Consider the following 23,384-nt stretch of genomic DNA (forward strand, 5'->3'; position numbering starts at 1 on the left):
TCCAGCTCACTCTTTTTTGCTGAGGCTGTCTTGAGATATGTGATCCAGCTCTTGGCATTCCCTCTTACTGCTATTGGCATTGTCTGTCTGTTTTAAAATATATATGCACTGCCTTTTTAGTGGCTCAATATTTTATTTATCTGATGAAGGTAGCTTTGACTCTCAACAGTTTATACTCTGGAAATCTTGTTGGTTTTTAAGGTAGGGGAGTGCCCCCGCGCGTGTGCACACACAAACACACTCCAGGAAATCCGCACTCGGGGTTCAAGGATCTCAAAAAGATCTGGGATTCCTGAAATCCTGGAAAGATTCTCTGATCTGTTTAAGACAGGTTAGAGAATCCTAGATTTATTTGGCCATTACTCCCTATGGGGGAAACTCTTTGGGTGCTATCTGGGAGGACTAGGGAGGTCATTTTTCAAGCAAACTCCAACTAATTTGTGAAGAACCTATTCCTGACTGTCATCTGAATCCACCCCCCCCAGTTCCCCCCCCCCCCACAAGTTTCAGGAAGATTGGACCCTGGAGTCCAGTTCTGAACAAGGTGCCCCCAAGCACTCTCCATTGTTTCCTATGGGAGAAACATTTCCAAGCAGGCTCTTAGGCAGAAGACTGCCAGTGGCCAAAGGTACATTCCCAAATGCAACTTCAACCTAGAGAAAGCCCAGCAGAACCAAACTGACGTCCTTTTGAAACCCAAGTACCCCTAGAATGACTGACTGACACCCTCCATGCCCCAGAGAGCAGCAGAGATCATGAGGCTTCTTGAGAAAACTCCTTGCTTAATTCCATCAACACCTTCCTCTACCTCCCCTCTCCTACTTACCTAATCAGAAGTATTCAGCATGTTTGATAGCCTCCCTGTCCAGTACTTACCAGGTCATCAAGCAATATTTTTACTTGTATCAGATCCCATATCCTACCTCCAGACAAGCCATTAAGTTACTGTTTTTTGGAGCAAGGCATCAGCATTGCCCAGGGATTTTTGGGGGTGGGGGTGGGAGAAGCCCAGGAAGGAGTCAGCCAGAGGCTGAAACCACATTTCCCTGATTTACCTAAATTTCTTTGGATGTATCCTGGGGTCTGGATCCGGGTCCCTGGGTCAGATCCCAGATTCTCTGATTTATTTGGGAAAGCCAGAATTAACTGGATCAGAACTAGATTGCAGACCCCTACTGTAAGGTGCTACTGGACTTGAATTATGGAAGGAGTAGGATCTTTAATGCACCAGATTCTGTACTAAGTTTAAAAGTCAAATGAGTGGCTATTGTTGAAGGCACTACAAGAAAGGTGGCAACAGTGTACGCTTGGCTGCTTTCAGAAAAATAAAATATTTTCTCTTTTTTTATAGAATGCCAGCAGTCTTCCTCATAGTAACTTTGTGGCATGTAAGGTGAGGCAAGCATAAATGCGGAGTCCTTCAGGAGTACAGAACTTGGCTCACTCACTTTTATCCCTACAATTTCATTGGCAGGAAAGTCATTTGAAACTACCTGTAATATTTCTCCTATGTTTCTTAGGGTCATTTTCTTGCTTTCCTTTCCTTTGCATCATTCAGTTGCTGGCTTCAGAATGAAGCCTCTTTTTTTCATTACAGTTCAGTTGAAACATATCTCTCCTACATGCCATATGATGGGGTTCAATAGGAATTATTTTAAGAGGAAGCAAACATGAACTTCCTGCCTTTTTTTAAGAAAGAACTGCACATCAATATACTTGTGTAGAGGTTAGTTAACTGCAATAGGCTCTTTCCAAATAGATTTTCACTCTTAGAAGTTATGTGTATGGGTGTGTGTGCATTTCCTGTGGTGGTAAATTTGTTGTGATTCTTTAGTATCGTCGTTTTGGAGATCATAAGGTTTACATGTGGAAATGCCACTGTTTGCACACTCAGAGCTGTCTCTAAAAAGGATGCTTGCTGGATTTTAAAATTTACAGTGCCATTGTAGAACAGTATTCTTAGTGATAGTTGGTTCTCATCTCTGGAGGCTTGGGTTAAAGTACTTTCCAGAAGTAGTCCATAACGTCTTAATCTCTGAATTTTTAAAATTTAGAATATTTATTAGCTGCCTTTCTACTTTACAGAAGTCATGTGAAATATTTTACTTGTATAATGTTATTGTTTTAAATGTGGAACTTAAGACTATTTACTTACTTAGACCCTAACAGATAATGGTAAGGGAGGAGTTCACAAAAGTGTGAAAAAGGTAAAGTATAAAAACGTTTTAAGCCTGCACAGTACACTTTTTCACTTCAGTATCTTCAAGGGCCTTAAAGTTTCTTATTAAACCCTTCACTGCTGTATTTTTGGACATTCTTGTAAACATCAATACTGAAATCAAAATCCTGGTTTTCAAGCATTTGTTACCTGGCTGAGAGAATACATTTTTCTCTACTTCCTGAGAGGTCATTTTGGTTTTTAAACAGTATGTGGCTTTCTTCTAAAAACACTAGCTTGCCAACATACATTTTTGCTTTTACAGCTAAATATCTGGTGAGGAGGCAACATTGTATGACTCCTCAAGCAGTTAAGTTTAGTCTTTTAGGTGAAGACTTTAGGCTATGAAGATGTAAACCCATGCTGCTTTAATTGTGGTAATGTTTAATTTTGGTGAGCCTCAAACTTTGTCTGGTGGCCTGCTTCCGAGTAAAATTTGGCATTATTCCACTTGTCCAGGTCTGGGACTTATTTTGAAATCTAGCCTTCAGCATAGGACAATCTGTTAAATATTCTCCCTTTTCTGACTTTGTGTTGTTTCCCTTCATGTAGACCACCCAAATCTTTTGATTGACTGCTGCGGGACAAATACCTATCAACAGCTTTTTTCAGAGATACTGGGTAGAATGTTTTCCAGCACTTGAAAAAATTAAACTCTGTTGAAATAGATATTTGAACAACCGTGGCCTATCATGCCATGCACAGTTCTTTGGATGTATTAAAATAACAGCGCAACCCTATGAAAAATTGTTTTCATTTAAGTCCACTGATTTCAGTGGGCTTAAACTGGAGTAACTCTGTTAGCATGTTAAGTTTTCAGAGCCCTTAGGATTTTTTTCTTAAACTTTTAAAATTTCATTTTTCCCCAGGGGGGACCCAAAGTGGCTTACATCATTCTCCTCTCGTCCTTTTTTCTTAACACCAACCCTATGAGGTAGGCTAGGCTGAGAGTGTATGACTGAAGCAAGGTCACCCAGCAAGCTTTTGTGGCAGAGCGGAGATTCAAACCTGCATTCCCCAGATCATAGTCCATCCAACACACAGTTAAACTACATGAGATGAATTACACAAGGACACTCAAGTGAAGGGACACACAATGTTAGCTGGGAAGCGTAGTTTGAATTTCACCTCTCTATGGAGCTGGCGAAGATCTATGACTCAGAGGGTTTGTTAATTTCACCTCCCTACAGAGCCTGCAGAGATTGCTCCTCAGAGGGTTTGTCAATAATTGACAGAGCCTTCAGAGGCAAAGAGGAAATTGACAAACCCTGTGAGGAGTGATCTCTGCCTTCTCTGTAGAGAGGTGAAATCAACAAACCTTCTGGGGAGGTAAATTCAAACTATGCTTCCTGGATAATATTGCATCTCCCTTCACTTGAGAGTCTTTGTGTAATTCATCTTGTGTAGCTTAGCTCACAGTAACCTCTGCACCACACTGTCACTTTAATGTGTGTGGTGGTGGGAGTAGGTACATGTTATATTGTCTTTCAATTTTTACAAGTAGTATTCCAGTAAAATTAATTTCCACAAAAAACTTTGAATTTGTTTGAATTCAGTACTAAGACCACACTTCACTTTCCCCCCTCAGTTTAAACATTTGTTGCCTTTGAGACATAAACATAACATGGGGTACTTTAAAAGTTTTGTTTACTAAACACAAGTCAAAATAAATATGCTAAATCAGACTGTTATCTGTTTTGACGTGATTCTGGTTTGTATTTTCTGGGAAAACCACATCACTATTTCAATCCCCTCCACACCAAACTGTGTGTGATGATTTTCAGTTGTATTACCCTAACAATTTTTGTTGAAGGAAAGTAAAGAAAAAAGGCATTACCCCGGTAGTGTAATGTTCCCTAGGCCTAATCACAACCCTCCAGTTGAAGACTAAAAGTGTATTCCAGAATATGGTGCCTAAGAGGAGATAATGCACATTGAAAATGTAAGCATGTGTTTCAGCAAAATGTGCATAAAAAACCATTTTTGAAGGCAGTCTGTTCTCTCTAGATAAAAATCTCTTCTTGGAGCACTTCTAAGAAAAAACTTCTTGTCATTCTCATGGGAAGCCTTTTAAAGCATAAAGAGCTGACCTGCTGTGTATTAAAACAGAAAAGAAAGGTGCTGGCATTAAGACTCCATCAGAGGATGGGTGAGCTTAATTAAATGCTTTTACAGCATGTTAAGATCCTGGGATAAAAAGTCTATGTAAATACAGAACTATATTCTGCGTAGCAGATAATCTTCCTTTGCACAATATTTAAAATGGCAATTGTCAGCATCTTAATCACTAGCAGTTTTATTGCCTGTTTTCTGATTCATACAAGAAGTATGAAGTCTGAACATTAAGTCTTTGCTGTTCCGTGCCAGACCTTCTTAATTGAAAGTGTTGAATTCAGAAATGATTTCCTAAATAGTAGACTTTGTTTTATTGGGTGTCTAAGGTTACAATCCTGTCTGCAGTTAGGCTGCTTAAATTCCATATATTTCACTGAGATTTAAGCAACCTAACTTAAGCAGCCTAAGATGGCAGTCTTTGGAGAGTTCTTCCTTATTTTTGAGATGATGTAACTCATGTTCTGCATTCAGACTAAACGGTACGTGCTAAGGTAATATGCAATGATTTCATTTCCTTGTAATTTAGGCTGCTTCAGCACAAAGACAAAGTCTTTCCAAGGGTGCAGGGACTTCCACCCGCAAAGCACAATTTCCCCACCTTCTCCCGTTCCCCCTCTGCCTGCCCAAAATGCTCCCTGAAATCCTGTTCCTGGGAGAGATGGAACCCCCTAGGAGCTGCTGCAGGGGGAGGGCAGGCGGAAAAATCACACTCCATGTGTGGAAGTCCTCCTTGTGCTGACCAAAATGGTAGTCTGGATCCAAGTCAGAAGCAGAGTGAATGGAAATCGATGCTCATTTTTTTTAAAAAAAGTGCTGCAGTAAGGAAGCCAAGCTGGAGAAAAGATCTTTCCGGAGAAGCCTTGTTCTGTTTGTGATGTGGGCAGGGTGAAGGGGATTAAGGTCTGTGAGAAGAGTAGAAGCAAGGAAGAGAATCATTCCAGTAATGGAACATTCAAGGCAATTGTGTAAAAGCTGTTTTTGGTTTCTAAATAGCAGTCCTAGTTAATATTGAGAAGGCAAACCTGTGAATAACTAGAAAATGTGCAGCTCTTCTTGTAATGAGCCACGGGTACAATATTAACAATCAGATATTACTGGTTTTGTTGAAGCTGAGATTCATTCAATAACTGTTTATTGATCCTATCATTAGAGTTCCTTTTGAATACTGTAAGTTATTGCTGATTTCTTGTTATATGTGTTTTGAACTGTTCTGTATTGTATTGCTTATCCCTTTTTGTATTGTTATGACTAACTAAAATAAAAAAATTATTTTAAAAAAAAGATATTACTGGTTTTGTATCTGTTTCTAATTTGAACTTGTTTGACATTAAATAACCAATGCGATGCTTCATAAATGCTCCTTCTGTCCATTGCAGAGGAAAATTTGCTGTGGTTAGAAAATGTATTACAAAATCTACTGGCCAGGAATTTGCCGCTAAGTTTCTGAAGAAGAGGAGACGAGGCCAAGACTGCAAAGCAGAAATTCTTCATGAAATTGCTGTCCTAGAACTAATGAAGTCAAGTGATCGCGTAGTAAATCTCCATGAAGTCTATGAAACAACAAATGAATTCATCTTAGTGCTGGAATAGTAAGTATATGTTGTGTCACCTTTGGTAAAGTTAATGTGGGTTTTTGTTGCTTCTATTGACTAGATAAAGCCAGAAAGACAATGCTAGGTACTATGTATTCAGTACTTCCTTGATTTTGTAGTATTCAGACCTTTGTCATGACTTAACCAGTGACTATAATATCATTGATCTGTGTGTTCTCATTTATTGTAAACCCAAGAAATGACTTGCTTTTTACATGTTACTATAAAAATGAATCTGCAGCATATGGTACTTCTGTCTATCAATGTTTAGACTCATAAAAATGACAGGGAAAATGCATCGCTATAAGAACGCAGAGTTAAAAGAATAGATCATATGTATAGCCTCTCCTCATCTGTCCCTTAACTGAAAATTATCATCTAGCTCACCTGTATTAGACATCGTTGGCCTTCATTGCTGCAGGAGACTAGTGGTGCCAGATGGCTCACATAGCTATCAAAAACAATTAAGAGATATCCCGGGCAAGATTTATGAGCTATTTCCTTTTCCTTGAACTGCTATGGAGAGAGTGAGAGTGTGTGCAAGATGCAAGACTTTCTCAATTATCATACCTTATGTGATCAGGAATATCCGAGGTTGTTTCAAAGGCTTTTAATTATTCCTCCCCCATCTTGACTGACTGTAGGCAAGCACATTATTCACTCCGCAGTTGCAAGACATTGCTACATTCCGCTGTTTTATTATAGAAAGGTTGACAATCTTACTGTTTGAATCAAACTTAGAGCTCTGCTGGGTCTGTTCAGTAGTCTGTTTTCTTCCACATTGGCCCCCAAAGGACCACAGCAGATACAGTGAGGCAAAAGCCTCCCCTCTTTCCAGTCTCTCCACTGGTATCTGCAGGCTGTTTTGTCTCCTGTTTAGTTATCATGGCTAATAGTCAGTGATGGACCTTACCCCCTTCTAAGGCCATGTAAGCTAGTGGCCTTCATTACAACCTGGGGCAGTGAGTTCTACAAGTTAATTTATATGTTTTGTGAAGAAGTACGTTTGGCTGTTCCGAGTTTTTCAATAATTATTTTGGGGGTTGATCTTCTAATGTTCACCAAAATTGCCACTGTCTGGTACATGCCTCTTTGACTTGGTTCTGGGTGAAGTTCAGCCCTGTGAAAAGCTGTGTGCTGCTCTTTGCAGCTGAAAATAGAGACTTCGGTGAATTAAAGCGTAGCTTTCCTCTTACGTCTTATGCATTCCAATGATTTTCTTAGTAAAACTGCCATACAGATTTAATAGACCCCCTCATAGACATGTAGTGCTTTCATTTATTTTGCTGCTACCCTCCTTTCCTTTTTGTATTTTTGTTAGAGTACTATATTTGCTTTCAGAAGATTGATTTAATATAACTGAAGATCAGATACAGCTAGTTTTATTTTGAAAATAACTTTACTGATGTGAATTGATGTCTTAAATCAAGAATGGTCTACTTACTTCTAAGTCATTGTTGTTCACACCTTTTTTTAAATGTCAAGTTGACCAGTTCTGTGACATACCATATTCTTGTTATTCAATGTTGGCCACTTTTGAGCACTTCCACTTGTGTAATTTCCACCTTTGCCATTCTTAATAAGTTCAACATTAACTCTGTCGCATTTGTCCATGATAAACGGTTTATAACTTTTGTTATACCTGAAACTTTCTGGCTTCTTATCTGTGTGTGCAGTGGCTGCTTTAAACGCACGCACGCACACACACACTGTTCTGCATTCTGAGTGTAAAACAAGCTATGATTTAGTCAATTTCCAGTAGGTCTTTAAAATCACTTCCTTCACAAGGCTTACTAAGAAAAAAGTGAGAGATGTCTGTTTCCTTTCGTGTTTGGCAAAGATCTCAGAAATGCTCGAGCCTCGCAATAAACTGGCTCGCTGGTTAATTCTGCGTGAAAGAGGAAGGTGACTTCAATCTATCTCTATTATAGGTAGGGCAGCTGAGCTGGAGAATGCTGCTCCTTGCTGTATACTTGTGAGAACTGGCGGTAGTTTAATATCTTCAGAATGTACAGCTTTGACTCCCTTGAAAAATGTGAAGGCCCTTTGTTGTGGCTATTTATCTTTTTAATATGATGAATCTTATGGCTGCAGTTACCTGGAAGGTTGTCATCCTGCGTTTTTGTGCGTGGGACTGACCACTGATGCTCTGTGGAGCTTTTTCTTTTTCAGTCCTTTGTGGCAAGGAAGAACTCCCAGTAAAAGCAGCAGGGCTCTCTTTATCATCTCCCGCCCTAAACCACAAAGAGTTTCTACATGGAGCTAAACTCTGGTGACATTTTTGTACATCTGGATTAGTAGTGAGGTGTGGCCCCTTCTGCTGCAAGCCCAGTTCAAACTCTCCAGCCAAAGCAGAAAAGGAGAGCAAAGGAGTCAATTTTGTTTGAGATGCTCATGCAAGTATGTTTGGGATTCAGGAAAGGCACTTTGTACCCATTCATGGGATACAGAGTATGAGGAACCTCCAACTGTTAGAGTAGTACCTGCAAAGGAACAATGTGGCTGGTGCTACTTTTGTATTGATACTTAGAGCCCTGAAAACTGAAGTTATGTACTTACTGCCCCTCCACAAGGCTGATCGTGCTGTAGCATAATGGTTGAGTGGTTGGGTTGCAAGTCAGTACTCTGCTGGTTCAAATCCTCCTGCTGCCTGAGTTCAGCAGGTGGCCTTGTGTAACCCACTCCTCTCAGCCCCAGCTCCCCAGTTGTACTGCGGGGATAATAATAACACTGACTTGCAGGGATAATAATAACACTGACTATGTTCACCACTCTGAGTGGGTGCTAATCTGTCTAGAAGAGCAGTATATAAGCACACTGTTGTTGTGTTGCAATAGTCAGACAGGGGGCTTTATCTGTTGCGCTATGTGGGAGCAAGCTTGACTGGAGCAGCACTTGATCCTGCTTATTGAAAGGCATCTTTTCTCAGACAAGGTGCACATGGTCACACATTCCTCCTAGGTATAAGGAACTGCAGTTGGAAGAGAGAGTGCAGAAACTCTATTTGTGCGTGCATGCACGCATGCATGCATGCAGGGAGATCCATGGATGTGACTGAAAAAAGCAAACATTGACACAATTTATTGCTGCAATGTTATGTCTGTGGCTGTGGCATATTCTTCATTTTGTTTCCAAAAGTGTGTGTTAAATATGACTGCTTTGGGGAAGGTATGTGACTGGAGTGCCAAAATTTAAATGTGTTCCAGAAAGTACAAGGGCTGCATTTTTATCATTTTTTGAAAAGTTGTGGTAGATAAATAGTTCATAACAGTTGAAAGATTAAAAAAAAAAAAAAGATGGTCCAGGGCAAAATGTCTTGAGTCAGTTAGAGAATTAGATGAACACTTTCTAGCAAACTTTCCCTTCTGCAGGGTATCTTAATGTGCACAAAATAAAACTATTTTTCTAGAACATTGTTTAGTGTTACCCTGGTTGGCTTCAAAATATCTGTTTCCTTTACAACATCAGTAATATGCTCTGCTGAGATGTTAGTGTCCACTAAACATTATTTCTTTGGTTTCTGGTGCCTGTTGGAGGTCTACAAAGACTCTATGAATGGCTTTCTGGGGGCAAAGTTTGCATATGGTTTTGCATCTGGCACTTTTCCCCAGAACTTTTTTTTCATTCTTGTACTTTTGTCCCCGTGGAGGAATAGAAAACCCCTTTTTTACTTTTTCTTCCATCTCTACCTTCATTCATCTAAGATAATGACATTTTAGTCACTGGTATAAAGGCAACAGAACTGTTCCCAGTTAGGGTAAACCTCTGAAACCAGACCTTCCTGTTTAAAATAATGTTTAAAATCTTTTTGCTTAACTTTTCAGTGCTGCTGGAGGAGAAATTTTTAACTTATGTCTCCCTGACCTAGAAGAAACTATATATGAAACTGATATAATTAGGCTTATACGACAAATTCTTGAAGGTGTTTGTCACCTGCACCAGAACAATATTGTGCATCTTGATTTAAAGGTAATATTGTGTATGAATGTTTAAATACTAATTTTATGCCTAATCTTGTATCAAAACTCTTTTTAAAGGGAGGGGGGAAACAACAGAGGAGCTCGGCATAACTGGTTAAAGCTCAAGGTCAGCTAAGATGTGATTTATTATAACAGTACTTTTGTGACATTTGTAATTGTTACAGTCACATATGCAAAATCAAATTGGATATCATTCTGTATACAGCTATCCTCAGTGAATAAAGTACTTTGATCAAATTGTCGCTGAATGCTACCCCGTCCTCAACCGACAGGTCGCTTTCCCTATTTTGATACCAGGGGCCTCTTCCCTGCAGGACGCTACGAATAGGAGGAATGATACTTAGGACAGTGTCTGAATCTGCAATAAAAATTCTTGCCATATATTTGTGAAACTAAAAATTATGCTATTCTCATAGACATTCCTTCCCTCCTGTTCATGATACAGTATTGTAGCTTGAGAGTAGAGAAAGTTTGAAAAAATCTTTATATTTTTATTTATGTACATTTACACTCTGCCTTACTCCCTAATGGGGATGCAGAGCAGCTTACATCAATCTCTTCTCCATCTTATCCTCGCAACAGTCCTGTGTGGTTGGTTAGGCTGAGTGTGTGTCATGTCTGGCCCAAGGTCATCCAGCAAGCTTCCATGGCAAGTTGGGGATTCAAACCTGGATCTTCCAGAATCTGTTCAGACACTTTAACTGCTATATGACCCTGGTTCTGTACACCAAATACTATACAATAGACTACCAAAGATTATAACATGAATTGCGGTCCAGCTTCCATCCTTCAAACCAAACCAACACCAGGCTTGGTATAAAAAAGTCTAGTATATGTACTTTTTCATGAATCAGATCCATCAAAGTCTGCCTGGGACCCATAGTGTCCAAAGAGGCCATGAAATGAACTGGCCCAAACAAGGAACCCTTGGCATGAGTATGTGTGTGTGTTGAAGTTATGCATGCTTTGATTATGTGCAGCTTCTAAAAAGCTCTTTAAAATATTTACAAGTTGAGGACTCCACAAAGAATCCTGGGGAACTACTAATTGGGTCATCTCTTCTCATGCCCAGCCACGGCAAAATAATTGAAGACTGAGTTTGAGGCAAGATTAACTTGACTAGTCCTGAACTTCAGAAGTCTAGCCCAAATGCCCCTTAGTGCTGACTGCAGAGCAGAAAGTTGCACCTCCTAGACATGATATATGATATGATATGATATGATACGATGGGTCTCTTTTAACCTTTTTTTTGCACAGCATATGGGAAAATTCCACATTTACAAATCCTAATTTAATCCTTGTTTCAGGATACCACAAGTTATTGGAGGTTCTGTCCATTCACAGCATAAAGAGTTCAGAGTGCGTGTGGGAGGTAGTGGTGTTTGGTTAGGATTCAATAGTACATTTCTTATAATCCTAATTAATTTCCCTCACAAGGGGGAATTATGATTATTAGATCATAAAAATTAAAAAATTCTACATGCCTTGATACTTGTATGGCAATGAATATAATTGTTATTAAGGAATAAATTCACTTGCCACCTGCTACACTGGTAGTGATAAATATGCTGTTTGAGTAGGACTATATTAGTGTAAGTGGGCTACCAATACTTCTGAAGAATAATTGTAGTTCATATCACTTGCAGATATTACTGTGTCCTCCTTTAAAATACTGTAACATTTTTGTTTCTCCCTCATAGCCCCAGAATATTTTGTTGAGTAGTATATGTCCACTTGGTGATATAAAAATAGTTGATTTTGGTATTTCTCGGAAGATTGGCAATTGCACTGAACTTTGCGAAATTATTGGAACGCCTGAATACCAAGGTATGCCTCTGCCTGTGTGCTTTCCTTTGAATTTTCACATATGGATAAATAACTCCTGGCGCAACACTTGTTAGGCTCATGGAAGAAATCCCTTTGTTGCCTTGTGACTGAGGCCGGGAGGAAGCCTCGTCAGGAAACCTGGACCTCCTCAGTTATAGATGTATGATTTTCAAGTGATAAAAGTATCCTGGCTTCCAGAATGTAAATGGAGACTATTATATCTGTACATTTATTGTATTAAACATATGGTGCTTGTCCATTAGCATGTACAAGGTGGGTAACAAAAGAGCACAGAGCAATTGCATTAGGACACAGTATTTATTTTCATGATGATATATATACAAATGTTACTGTGACAGCATTCATCATCATGAGAGAACATGGAAAGCTTCTCTGTCTCATTACCACTCTCACTGTCACAGTCCACTGCTGCCCAGCAGTTACGGCAGGGATTATACAGAAGGCTGAGTTTGAAACTTCTGTCTGCTGAGAGAGATGCACTTACTAATACCTATATTTCTTAAAAGCCAATGATATGCTATCATGATGCAGATTTCAGAGGTTTGTTATCCTAACACTAGTTCATCATTCAAAAGACAAGATCCTCAATCATGGGGATGGAGTCTGTGTTCAGTCAGTTTGTGTGCGTTGATACTGTGCTTTCAGGATGGCAGTCTCCCGTGGGTGAAGAGGTGGGACTGGTGCATCCATGCCCACCCCCCTCTATTCACTGTGATTTTAAATGTGTTTAATGTTGGTGGTGATTGCAGGGAGGAACGGATCAAGGGCCATTTACGCACTGCCTCCAGTGTGTACAAGACTCTCTAGTCTCAAGTGCATTTAACACACAGAGTTCTGTAAACAGAGCTCCGGACATGGTTTTCCCTTAAAACTATATGAGGCCCCAATTCTGATCTGGATTGTTACGGAGGGGGGCTATGCCTTTTTCATTCCTCTGATTTTCATAATCTGGAAGGGCCCCGGGTTGCTGCTGTTTGCCTCTTGGGGAAAACATACAAGTACCTTCCTCAGTACTTGTATGTTTGCTCCAACAGGGGAAGTGGCCCAGGGAGCTGCTATTTCAGATCACAAAACGGCATGGGGGGAGGCTTTGTACCCCTCCCCTTGTGCCATGGTCTCAACCTCAATTGAGTCCCCTTACATGGGATTTTTAGCAGGGGGAGGAGAATTCTGGAAGCTCTGTTCATGGAGCTCCCATCATCAAATGTATTTGAGCCCTGTGATCTGCCATGATGGAACAGTTAACTCCTGTGCTCCTCTATATGTAGAAATGACATACCAGGAAGAAGCATATGAACGGGGTACTTTTAAATGTTAAACAGAACTTTCCTGATTTCAATCCTATACCCTTGTGTTATAAGTAGTATCAGTGATCCATTAAACAACTGTCAGATGTGTATATATATAGACCCAATATGTGAGGAAAATACTTTAATCTGTATTTAATGGTGCTCTCTTCTCCCCCACAGCACCAGAAATCTTAAATTATGATCCTATTACTATGGCGACTGATCTATGGTAAGTTAACTTCTTCTGCGATTAAAACAAATTGAAAAACGTTGGCCACTTAGACTGCAGAGTGACAGTTGTTTACATAAACTGCTTTACCCACGAAGCCTTTTCTCCCTTGATTTAGTGTCTGTGGCCAGGAGGGAAATACTGTTACCATGATGAGTTAGAGAGAAATAAATCATCTGTCAGTTGCTGTGGATATGAAAAAGTGTGTGTGGTGGTGGTGGGGAGTAGTAGATGATCCAGGACAGGCCAGTGATTCTTGTGTCTTTCTGATTGATGAGGATTTAGGGCAGTGGTCCCCTGCTTTTGGGTAACGCAGGGTCAGTTACGTGCAAAGCAAACAGTATTCATGATTTAATTCAGGTAACTTCATCCTGAGTTACCTTGGTATTGCTCAGAACTGGATGAAACTTCCAGTCCTGTATTGGGCCCTCTGTACTGCATTAGACAGTGACTGGATTCAGGGAAGAGGGCATAGTGGTTGTGGCAGCAGCAGAGGCAATGATCTACAAAGGTTCCTTTGCTTGTAGTGAGGAAACAGGATTCCTCTGTGAGTGGCAAGGTACTACTGGATTCAACCCATCCTTTGTCTTGTCTGATCTAGAATGTGCACTCTTTGCTGAGCTCATCTGAGATTGAAATAGCTGAAATTTAATGTTTTAGATGACTTCAGTATGACAAAGCATAACCCATATAAAGGCATCACAAAATGCTTTCTGGATTTGACTAATTCTTCTGGTCTGTTTGGGTTTTGAGAAGACATATTTGCCACAGCTGAAATTAAGCTCAGAGGACAAAAACAACTGCCATTTCATGTTTCTCTTGGTAACAAGACTTCAGACAAACATTTTATAAATAACACTCAATATGCAACTATGGTAGGCCTGGATTAGTAAGAATGTGTCAACATAAAACTGAAAACATGTGCTTTAAATGTCTGTTTTTAAAAAAATCTTACATCATTCATCGTTTATTTCATCCCATTCCAGCATTGGTCAGAAAAAGATCCCATTGTCTACAATTATCTTTGCCATATGGATGACAGATCTTTTGTGCTTCTATTTCAAAACCTTGTTCTTAATCTGTGTGCATCACTTTTCTTATCAAAATAGGCTGCAAATCTGTTAAATGTAGATAGAGCTAATATGTGCTTCTGGAGCACTCAGTAAGTACAGGCATCCAGGTTCATTTTAATTGCATGTCTTGCCCCTGGTTTTTACCAAATGAAGAAGCCTGCTCATTGAGAACATTGTTTTATGAGTAGAGATGGGCACGAACTGCAAGATAAACTAAAGCTCATTACAAACTGGGCTGGGCCAGTTGGTGCTTTGCGAACCAGCGTTTCGTGGAAGCCCGTTTTCCACGAACTGGTCTGCCAGTTCGTTTGGTTCATGTAAAAGCCCAATACCCCTTTCTGTGCCGCTGTGAAGCAGCAGGAAAAGGGGCATTTAAACCCCCTAATCAGCTGCTTGGCAGGGATCTCCCCGACAAGCAGCTGATTCAAGCTGGTGATGGGAATGCTCCTTTCCCTGCTGTGAAGGAGCACAGAAAGGGGCATTTCACCCCCAGATCAGCTGCTTCTCGGGGATCTCCCTGACAAGCAGCTGATCCAAGCCAGGGGTGGGGTGAAATGCCCCTTTCTGTGCTGCTTCTCAGTGACAGAGAAAGGGACATTTTACCCCCCACCTGCTTGAATCAGCTGCTTGTCAGGGAGATCCCTGACAAGCAGCTGATCGGAGTGAAATGCCCTTTTCTGTGATGCTTAGCAGCAGCAGAGAAAGGGGCACTTCACCCCCTCCAGCTTGATTCAGCAGAGAAAGGGGCACTTCACACCCTCCGGCTTGATTCAGCAGAGAAAGGGGCACTTCACCCCCTCCGGCTTGAATCAAGCTGGAGGGGGTGAAATGCCCCTTTCTGTGCCACTTTGCAGCAGTATGGAAAGGGGTATTTAAATGCCACGATCTACGAACAGGTTTGTCAACTGGGGCAAGTTTGTGAAAGTTCCTGGTTCGTGAAATGGAACGAACTTCGAACCACACGGTTCGTTTTTTTCTCAATTTGTGCCCATTTCTATTTATGAGATACCTAGAGCAGCTTTAGACGTGTATACGCCGTATACAATCAAGTTGCTGTGAGTCAGCTCAGGCAACTTTTACATGAGCCTGTTACAAAATGTTATTGCTGGTTATACCAAAGGTCTTGTCTGCTAGGGTTTTCAGACAGATATATGCAGTGATGTGAGGCAGAAAGTTTTGTTGCTTTATTTTTCTGTAGAAAATGTCCCTCTCCACATATGTAAATGCAGTCTGTTTATCTGTAGTTATCAGGACTGTTGTACTTATTTATTTTTATTTTATTTCAGATTTCTATTCTGCCCTCCCCACGAGCGGGCTCAGGGCAGATAACAACATATTAAAATACAATTAAAAAATTCATGTACATTAAAAACAGGATGGTGGACAGCCTTCACAGGGAGGGTTAAGATTTTATACACCCCTTTTTTTCAGGCCGGTGGAGGCCCAGCCTCAGCCATATGGCTGGTGGAACAACTCTGTCTTGCAGGCCAGGTGAAAAGATAGTAGGTCCTGTCGGGCCCTAATTTCAGCAGACAGAGCGTTCCTCCAGGTGAGAGCCAGGACCGAAAAGGCCCTGGCTCTAGTTGAGGGCCAGGGACCACCAACAGCTGTTTGTCCCCTGATCGGAGTGTCCTCCGGGGAATATATGGGGAGAGATGGCCCTGTAGATACGCTGCCTGCTCAATCACCTTTCCCAGAAACGGGAGGTTCGAAACCGGGCTGTAATTGACCAGGTCAGTGGGGTCCAGCGATGGTTTCTTTAAAAGAGGCCTCACCACAGCTTCCGTTTAATGGCCCAGGAAAACCCCCGGAGCCTAAGGATAGGTTAACAGTGGCCTCCAGCGAGGACCGCAGCCCCTCAGCACTGGCCTTTGCCAGCCATGATAGGCATAGGTCCAAGGGACAAGTGGTGGGCCTAACTGATTGCAGGGTCCTGTCCATATTCTCTCCAGAGAGTGGGCTGAAATGATCATATATTGGCCCCGAAGACGGCCAAGGGGTCTCTAGCTCATTCAGTGAATTAACTGTGGCTGGCAAGTCGCAGCAGAGAGACAAGATTTTACCAGCAAAAAAGCTCCCAAAAGCCTCACAGCTAATATCCAAATTCAAAATTTGATGGCTTCCCTCTGGCAAGGAGACCAGTGACTGAACCACATTAAACAATTTTGCTGGGCGTGAGCTAGCTGATGTGATGGAGGCTGCACAGAACTCTTTCTTTACAGCCTTCACCGCCACCTCATAGGCTTTCATAAACATCCTATAAGATGATCTTGCCTCTTCGTCCCAAGATCGTCGCCACATTCGCTCAAGCCATCTTAGCTCCCGCTTCTTCTGTCAGAGTTCCTCTGTATACTAGTGAGCCCATCTCGCACGGGGGCAAAGAGGGCGATGGGGGGCGATTTTGTCGATGGCTTCAGAGAGCCTGCACTGCCAGTACTTCACCAGCTCATCTAGTGAACTGCCGTGGAGCACTGGATCCCGCAAAGCATTCTGGAACCCAATCTGGTCCATAAGTCTCCACGGGCAAGCATAAATCAACTCACCGTCCTTGCAAAGGGGGGTGGTATCCTCACCCAAGCCTTCAGGACCAAGTGGTCTGACCACGGCACCGGTCCTACCCCTTCCAGATCCACATTTAACCCCATCCCAAAGATCAAATCTAGCGTGTGGCCTGCTTGATGTGTAGGGGTCGACACAAATTGGGAGAGTCCCAGTGCTGCCATGGAAGACACCAGGTCTGCAGCCTGCGTAGAGGAGGCATCATCGACATGGATGTTGAAGTCCCCCAGCACCATCAGTCTGGAGTACTCCAAGGCCCACCCCGCTACCACCTCTAGCAGGCGCAACAGGGTATCTGCTGGTGTGCTAGGCGGTCGGTACACCAGACAGATAGCCAAACTCCCCTCGGCACCCCACACCAGGCTTACACATTCAGTGCCAGAGATCTCAGGGGCAGGGAGTGGCCTGAAGGAGAGACTCTCAGGCAAGGATTGCCACCCCTCCCCCCTGACCTATTCAGGACTGGTGGAGGACTGAATATCTGGCGGGGGGGGGTGTCAGTTCTCCCAGGGCAATTGTTTCACCCTCCCTCACCCATTTGATACTGCAAATCAATCATGTTTAGATCGGCTAAATGTGGGATATGAAGCACAGACCAACCCCAGGGCATGTACATGATGTATTTGCTGCCTTTTGCTTACTTTATTTAAATTGCAAACATCATTTAAATTTGAATTGAAGGTTTTCTGGAAAACCTGCATACATATGGAAAGTTTTTGCTTGATGATAAGCGAGTTGCTTGCCAATGTCCTGTTGGTAAATATTTTAACTAGTATAACAAGGCACTGATCGGGCAAGTAATTTTGCATTTTTGCTTTCTGTGGAAAATACCAACAAAAGACCTTATTCCAGGACTTGACACGTTTTCTCTGGCTGTAGGAGCTGACCCAGAAATGTAGGAGCCAGACTCATTTTTCAGCCTTCAGGGTTTTGTATTTTAATGACCATTTTCTAATTATTTTTGCTACCAAATCTTAACCTCTTCACAGTTTCTCACAATCTTATTAAAGTCGAGACAAAAGAGTTGTAATAAACAAATACAGGGTAACTGATTGTCACCTCCACAACAAAAAGGTATTTCTATCCTCCCTAATTTATCATAATTCTATTAGAAAGTTTCATTTAATTGGAGTTTGTATAGAAAGCAACTGGGTAAGATCTACCACTGAATGGCGCAAATTCAAGTTTACATATAAACAAGCAGTAACCAGAACTTTGTATACACTTATGTCATACTACAAAACATTCTAATGAAAAATAAGCCTTATATTGTCATTGAGATGCTATAATAAAATAATGACTGAAAACATCAGGTACTACAATGAAATTTTTAGGCATGGTGGCTTCCATTGCTGTAGAGCACTCCGCCATGAACTATCGCCACCACAAACAAGGGTGGATCACTTTGAGCAGCCTGGCCTGCTGCCTGTGGGAGAGATGCATCAATTCACATAAAGCATCAGCAGCACTTAAGCAGATGATTTCAGTTGCAAAGCACCGTAGCTCATGAACGGTCTCTAGTGAGATATTTTTGAACCAGATGTTTAGTTGTGGGGGCTTCCCAGAGGTCTTTGCTACCTCAAGCAACAGCAAGAATCACTGGTCCTGCTCCATGGCAGGTACAGGTCACCTGCTCCTGGAGAGGCCTTCTTTCACCATTTGGTCAAAATGCCTTTTATTTGCTTGCCCTCCTATCCCTCCCTTTTCACCAAGATCATTAGAAAGCTAGTTGGGGATTCCATCCTTCCTAATTGCAGCATGCTCTCCCCTGTTGATAGTAGTACATGATAATCGCTGTATCAGGTTACCCAAGGCGCTGGATCTTCTGCCTCAAACCCACTGCAGGATCCTCCGTCAAGACACTCTGCACTTGGTGGCCTGGAGATTCAACTGCCCAGTTGATCCCAGAAACCCCGTGAGAGTTCCTGTTCAATGCTCAGAAGACTTCTGTCAGATGATCTTATTGGTGCAAGTGAAGGCCCTTGCTTCACGTCATGAATGGGATCCATCTACCTGTCCTGTAGAACCCATGCTAAAGTATCTATTTCATCTGGATTTCACAGATTGATCCCTTAATTAGCAACTATCTCTGTTCAATTACTGGTAGATGGATATTCACTATTTACTTAACCTGCTGGGGGCTTGTTCTTCAGTCCAGTCACTTATACCTGCCTAGGACTACCTGTTTGCGCTCTCCTAGTAATTGCCGATTGTGATTTATGCCTACCCACCCTTAGCTATCAACTTTGGGAGGAGAACTGTGAACTTTGAACTTGTGCCTTTGGTTCATATCTCCATACCTTCAATTCCACAGAGATAAGGTTTTCTTTACCAGATCATTTCCTTCTTCCTTTTAATTTTTTAAAAATTATTTTTAAAAAATTTTAAAAAATTAAAATGACCCTAATACAAAATAGAAATAAAAATATGATAATAGTGGCAATTCTTCATCTTCATCATTTAATTTTTAGCCCGCCCTCCCTGCAAGCAGGCTCAGAGTGGGTTACAACAAAAATAAGAAATACGGGCATAATAATAAAATCACAAATCTTACAGATAAGCATCTCTAAAAGCATTTATATACATAAGCATCTCTAAAAGTTTCCAGAGATCTAAAAACAAGTCCATATGCAATTGTCAACTATATGCTATATGTTCAAATACTGATAAGGTTATACGGTCCTCAATCCCTCGAAGTATGAAAGGTGGGCATTTCTCTCCCCACTTTTGTAATGTAAGTCTTTTGGCTATAAATAAGGGTAGAAAGAGTCTAGTTTCATTTACCATCATTTAGCCTCCAAGAAACAGGCAAATGTTTTAAAAATATTCTGGTTTCTCTTCAGATCATATAACTCTTGCACCATTTACTAAAGACATTTCCTTCCTTCTGACATAGGTCTTTGGGTTCTATCTTAATCAGGATCTACTTTTCTTCTCCTACCTTAGATGTAGAGCAGGTTTTGAACTCCTTGAATCATAGAATAATAGAGTTGGAAGGGGCCATACAGACCATCTAGTCCAACCCCCTTCCCAGTGCAGGATCAGCCTAAAGCATCTCTGACAAGTATTCATCCAGCCACTTCTTGAAAACTGCCAGTGAGGGGGAGCTCACCACCTCCCTAGGCAGCTGTTAGGAGGGCCCTTGTCCTTTTACATTGATAGAACTTATAGCCTTTGACAATACACTGGCTTTTTCCTATGCCACTTGGGCCTTGAGAAGAGACAATGTGTATCCTCACAAATGTTCAGTCATTTGTGCCTGAATAACTATGACTCTCTTAAGATCTTTTCACTCTCATTACTGGGGGTAGGCACTAGATTGATCACTGCCTCTTTGTGGCCCTACTGGGCAGTGCTCGTTCAGGTGAGAGCTAAGTGTTCAGGTGAGTGGCTAAATGTGATCAGGCTGCCCCCACTCCCTCACTGCGAACAATCCTATATTGTATGGGGCTACCGATCCCCAGCGACTGGGGAGCACTCTTAAGTTTGGGAATGACTGTGAGATAGTTATTATGTCTCTGGTTGAGTGTCCTTTAGACATGTTGTGGGATCCCAGAAACATGTGCGTTGGTACAAAGTGGTCAGCTGGGGCTTACCCTGCTATGATCCTAGACGGCTGGAGCTTGGACATGACAATTCTCCAGACTGGCCTTGCTGATTGGCCTTGCTGATTGGCCTTGCTGATTGGCACCAGCTTTATTGGTGCCATGAGGGAAGGAGCCCTTATTCTTTGGACTGGCCAAGAAAGGATTGCTGACCCCAGTAGAGTTCTGTTCCCAGTGATGTGAGACAGAGTGCCTCTGAGATGTTATGATGGGCCTTCAGTATGGAGAAGTAGTGGTGGCAGGACTACTATCATCAGCTGGAGGGAGCACCAGTGGGTTGCGAGTTGGTTTAGGCTATGTGTGAGATGACTGCAGCGGCACTTATTGAGTGAGAGGCAATACGTTTCCTGCTTGAATCAACAAGAAGGTGTGCTTATACAAGACCCAGGGTGGAGTGAGAGAGGAGGAGGAGGATGACCCTCCTGAGAAGTGAAGATGTTTAAGAAAGGAATTATTCAGTGGACTTTTCAACAAGATCTCTAGTAAGGAGGAGAATGAGTGCTACCGGACTGTTGCGTTATGCAATTCCCACCAGTTGGGCATTTTCTCAGCATGCCCATACTCTCATTGGTTTTAATTGGTTTTAATTCTTTCCATACCTTGCCCCCCCCGGCCTAATTTATTTGTTCAGTTGGCTGTGATATACTGTGTACTAGTAGTTTTGCAATAAATTACCTGACAGGTGGTAAGCTCGTAATTATTAAAACCGTAATCGCATATTACCATCTCATCTGCGAAGGTTTTCACACTGATGTCATGTACACCTAGAGAGAGACATAAGATAGATGGACAGGCCATTGAGGTCTTGTCAATCCCATTTAACTTATATTGAGAGTGGAAACTCTCAATATAAAATAGGTGGCTATTAATTGGTTATGAGCTTGCTCATAAAGCCATTTCCATGGACAGCTGAGTTCACTCGGTCAGATCTGTTGCTATGTCCACAGACTTTGGCAGAAGAATTGCTCTTCCTGAGCTCTGCAGAGTAGCTACTCATGCCCAGCCTTCCATTTTCAAGAAGGAATATGCTTTCAGTGTCAGTCAGAGCAGACACATCCTTCAATTGAGCAGTGCTCAGCTCTCTTTTCATGAAGCACCCGTGTCCATCTTGTAGTTCATCTTGCCAGTCTATGCCTATCAATGTGATGTGCAGAGGCCAGAAAGAAGTAAAGGCAGTTTAGTTCCTTGTAACTGTTTCTCTTCAAGTAGTCATCTGTGCATTCACATGATACTCCCAACTTTCCCACAACAGGTACTTCTAACTTGCTGTGGCATACCCTTGTATTTTGAAAGGAGTTGAGTGGGGATACTCCTTCGGCATGTATAGTCAAAGCTACATCTCTGAGGGGAGGGGATTCTAATACCTAAATACTAGCTCTGTAAGTTTCTGAATTGATGCTTAACATGGACCCCATCAAGCATGAATGTATAGATGACCACTTAGAAAAACAGCAGTTACAGTTAACTTGTTCATACTTCAGGAGGAAAACATCTGTTAGTGTGTCATGTAAGTAATCTAATTACACAAATAACTGCCTACATAAAAGGGCTTTCTACTAGATCTATATGAAAATCAGTTTAAAAATCCTAATATTTTTCACCTTTTATTATGGACAAATGTTTTTACCTCCATTGCAAGAATGAGGGGGGGAAATAACCTACGTTTTCTTTTGTTTCAGGAGTGTAGGCGTAATCGCATACATGCTGCTTACGCACGAATCTCCTTTTGTGGGAGCAGATATTCAAGAAACATACCTCAATATTTCTCAAGTGAATGTCGATTATTCAGAAGACACTTTCGCGTCAGTCTCACTGTTGGCCAAAGACTTCATTCAGAAGCTGCTTGTTAAAAATCCTGAGTAAGTAGGTGGCTTTCCGGGAAGACATGAATGGAACCTTTGTGTGTCACTGTAATGTCAAGGCATGGAATAATATGCAGACTTAAATAGTGTGAAAAAAGCTGTTTTTGTTTGCCTCTGGATCACCAGTGGATAGTTGATTTTGTTCTTTTTTTTTCATTTATTATTAAATTTTTATTGTAACATTAGATGTAACTAATAACCTTCAAGTAACAAACAACATTTCAAATTTGAATGAAACAAAAACCAGATTTTGTTCTGAATTGGCACAATTATCGTGATGTTTTTGTGAGCGCTATATTGAATTAACTACTTGATAACATATTAAACCAGATTCTGCCAAGCCATAAAAATACACCTCTCCCCTGTCCAACTAACCTCTTCTGTCCAACTAACATTCTTTATTTTTGCTACAAAAGTTTTTATAATAATGTTTGATTTATATACCGCCCTTCAGGACAACTTAACGCCCACTCAGAGCGGTTTACAAAGTATGTTGTTATTACTATCCCCACAACAAAACACCCTGTGAGGTGGGTGGGGCTGAGAGAGCTCCAGAGAGCCATGACTAGCCCAAGGTCGCCCAGCTGGCTTCAAGTGGAGGAGTGGGGAATCAAACCTGGCTCTCCAGATTTGAGTCCCGCGCTCTTAACCACTACACCAAACTGTGTTCTATTTTTAAATTTTGTTTTCCCCCACCTCTCAGTTGGCAAGAACTTGTATGCATGTGTAGCCTTAGGTGCAGCAGACTGAAGCTGTGTCTTTTGTAGGACTGAGTATATTTGCAAGTTTCTCTGTAGAATACTGAGGTGCACTTCAAGATCTCATAAATAGGCCAAAGAACATGCAAAATTGTACTAAGTTATGTTGAAGCAGTAAAATAAGTTTAGGTTTGATAAGAAAGCATTGCATATTCTGTTATTTAAAAACAAAAACAAAGGGGGAAGGGTTTTTGACAGCATTGAAATTTCCACACATTTCACATCTCTATCTCCCCCTTCCCTCAAATCACTATGC

The 23,384-nt window shown here is 41.5% G+C and overlaps 1 protein-coding gene across 2 annotated transcripts in view; it reads left to right on the top strand.

Moving 5' to 3' along the window:
* Positions 1-23,384, top strand: part of STK17B (serine/threonine kinase 17b) — a 38,589-nt gene that overhangs the window by 10,362 nt on the left and 4,843 nt on the right. For both annotated transcript variants that reach the window (XM_054972330.1, XM_054972331.1), the window contains exons 3-7: positions 5,710-5,922; positions 9,750-9,894; positions 11,606-11,732; positions 13,223-13,271; positions 22,188-22,367. In XM_054972330.1, coding sequence (XP_054828305.1) covers positions 5,710-5,922; positions 9,750-9,894; positions 11,606-11,732; positions 13,223-13,271; positions 22,188-22,367 — 714 coding nt within the window. The remainder of the gene's footprint in view (positions 1-5,709; positions 5,923-9,749; positions 9,895-11,605; positions 11,733-13,222; positions 13,272-22,187; positions 22,368-23,384) is intronic.

Source organism: Eublepharis macularius, chromosome 2, assembly GCF_028583425.1.
Source record: "Eublepharis macularius isolate TG4126 chromosome 2, MPM_Emac_v1.0, whole genome shotgun sequence".
Lineage (NCBI taxonomy): Eukaryota > Metazoa > Chordata > Lepidosauria > Squamata > Eublepharidae > Eublepharis > Eublepharis macularius.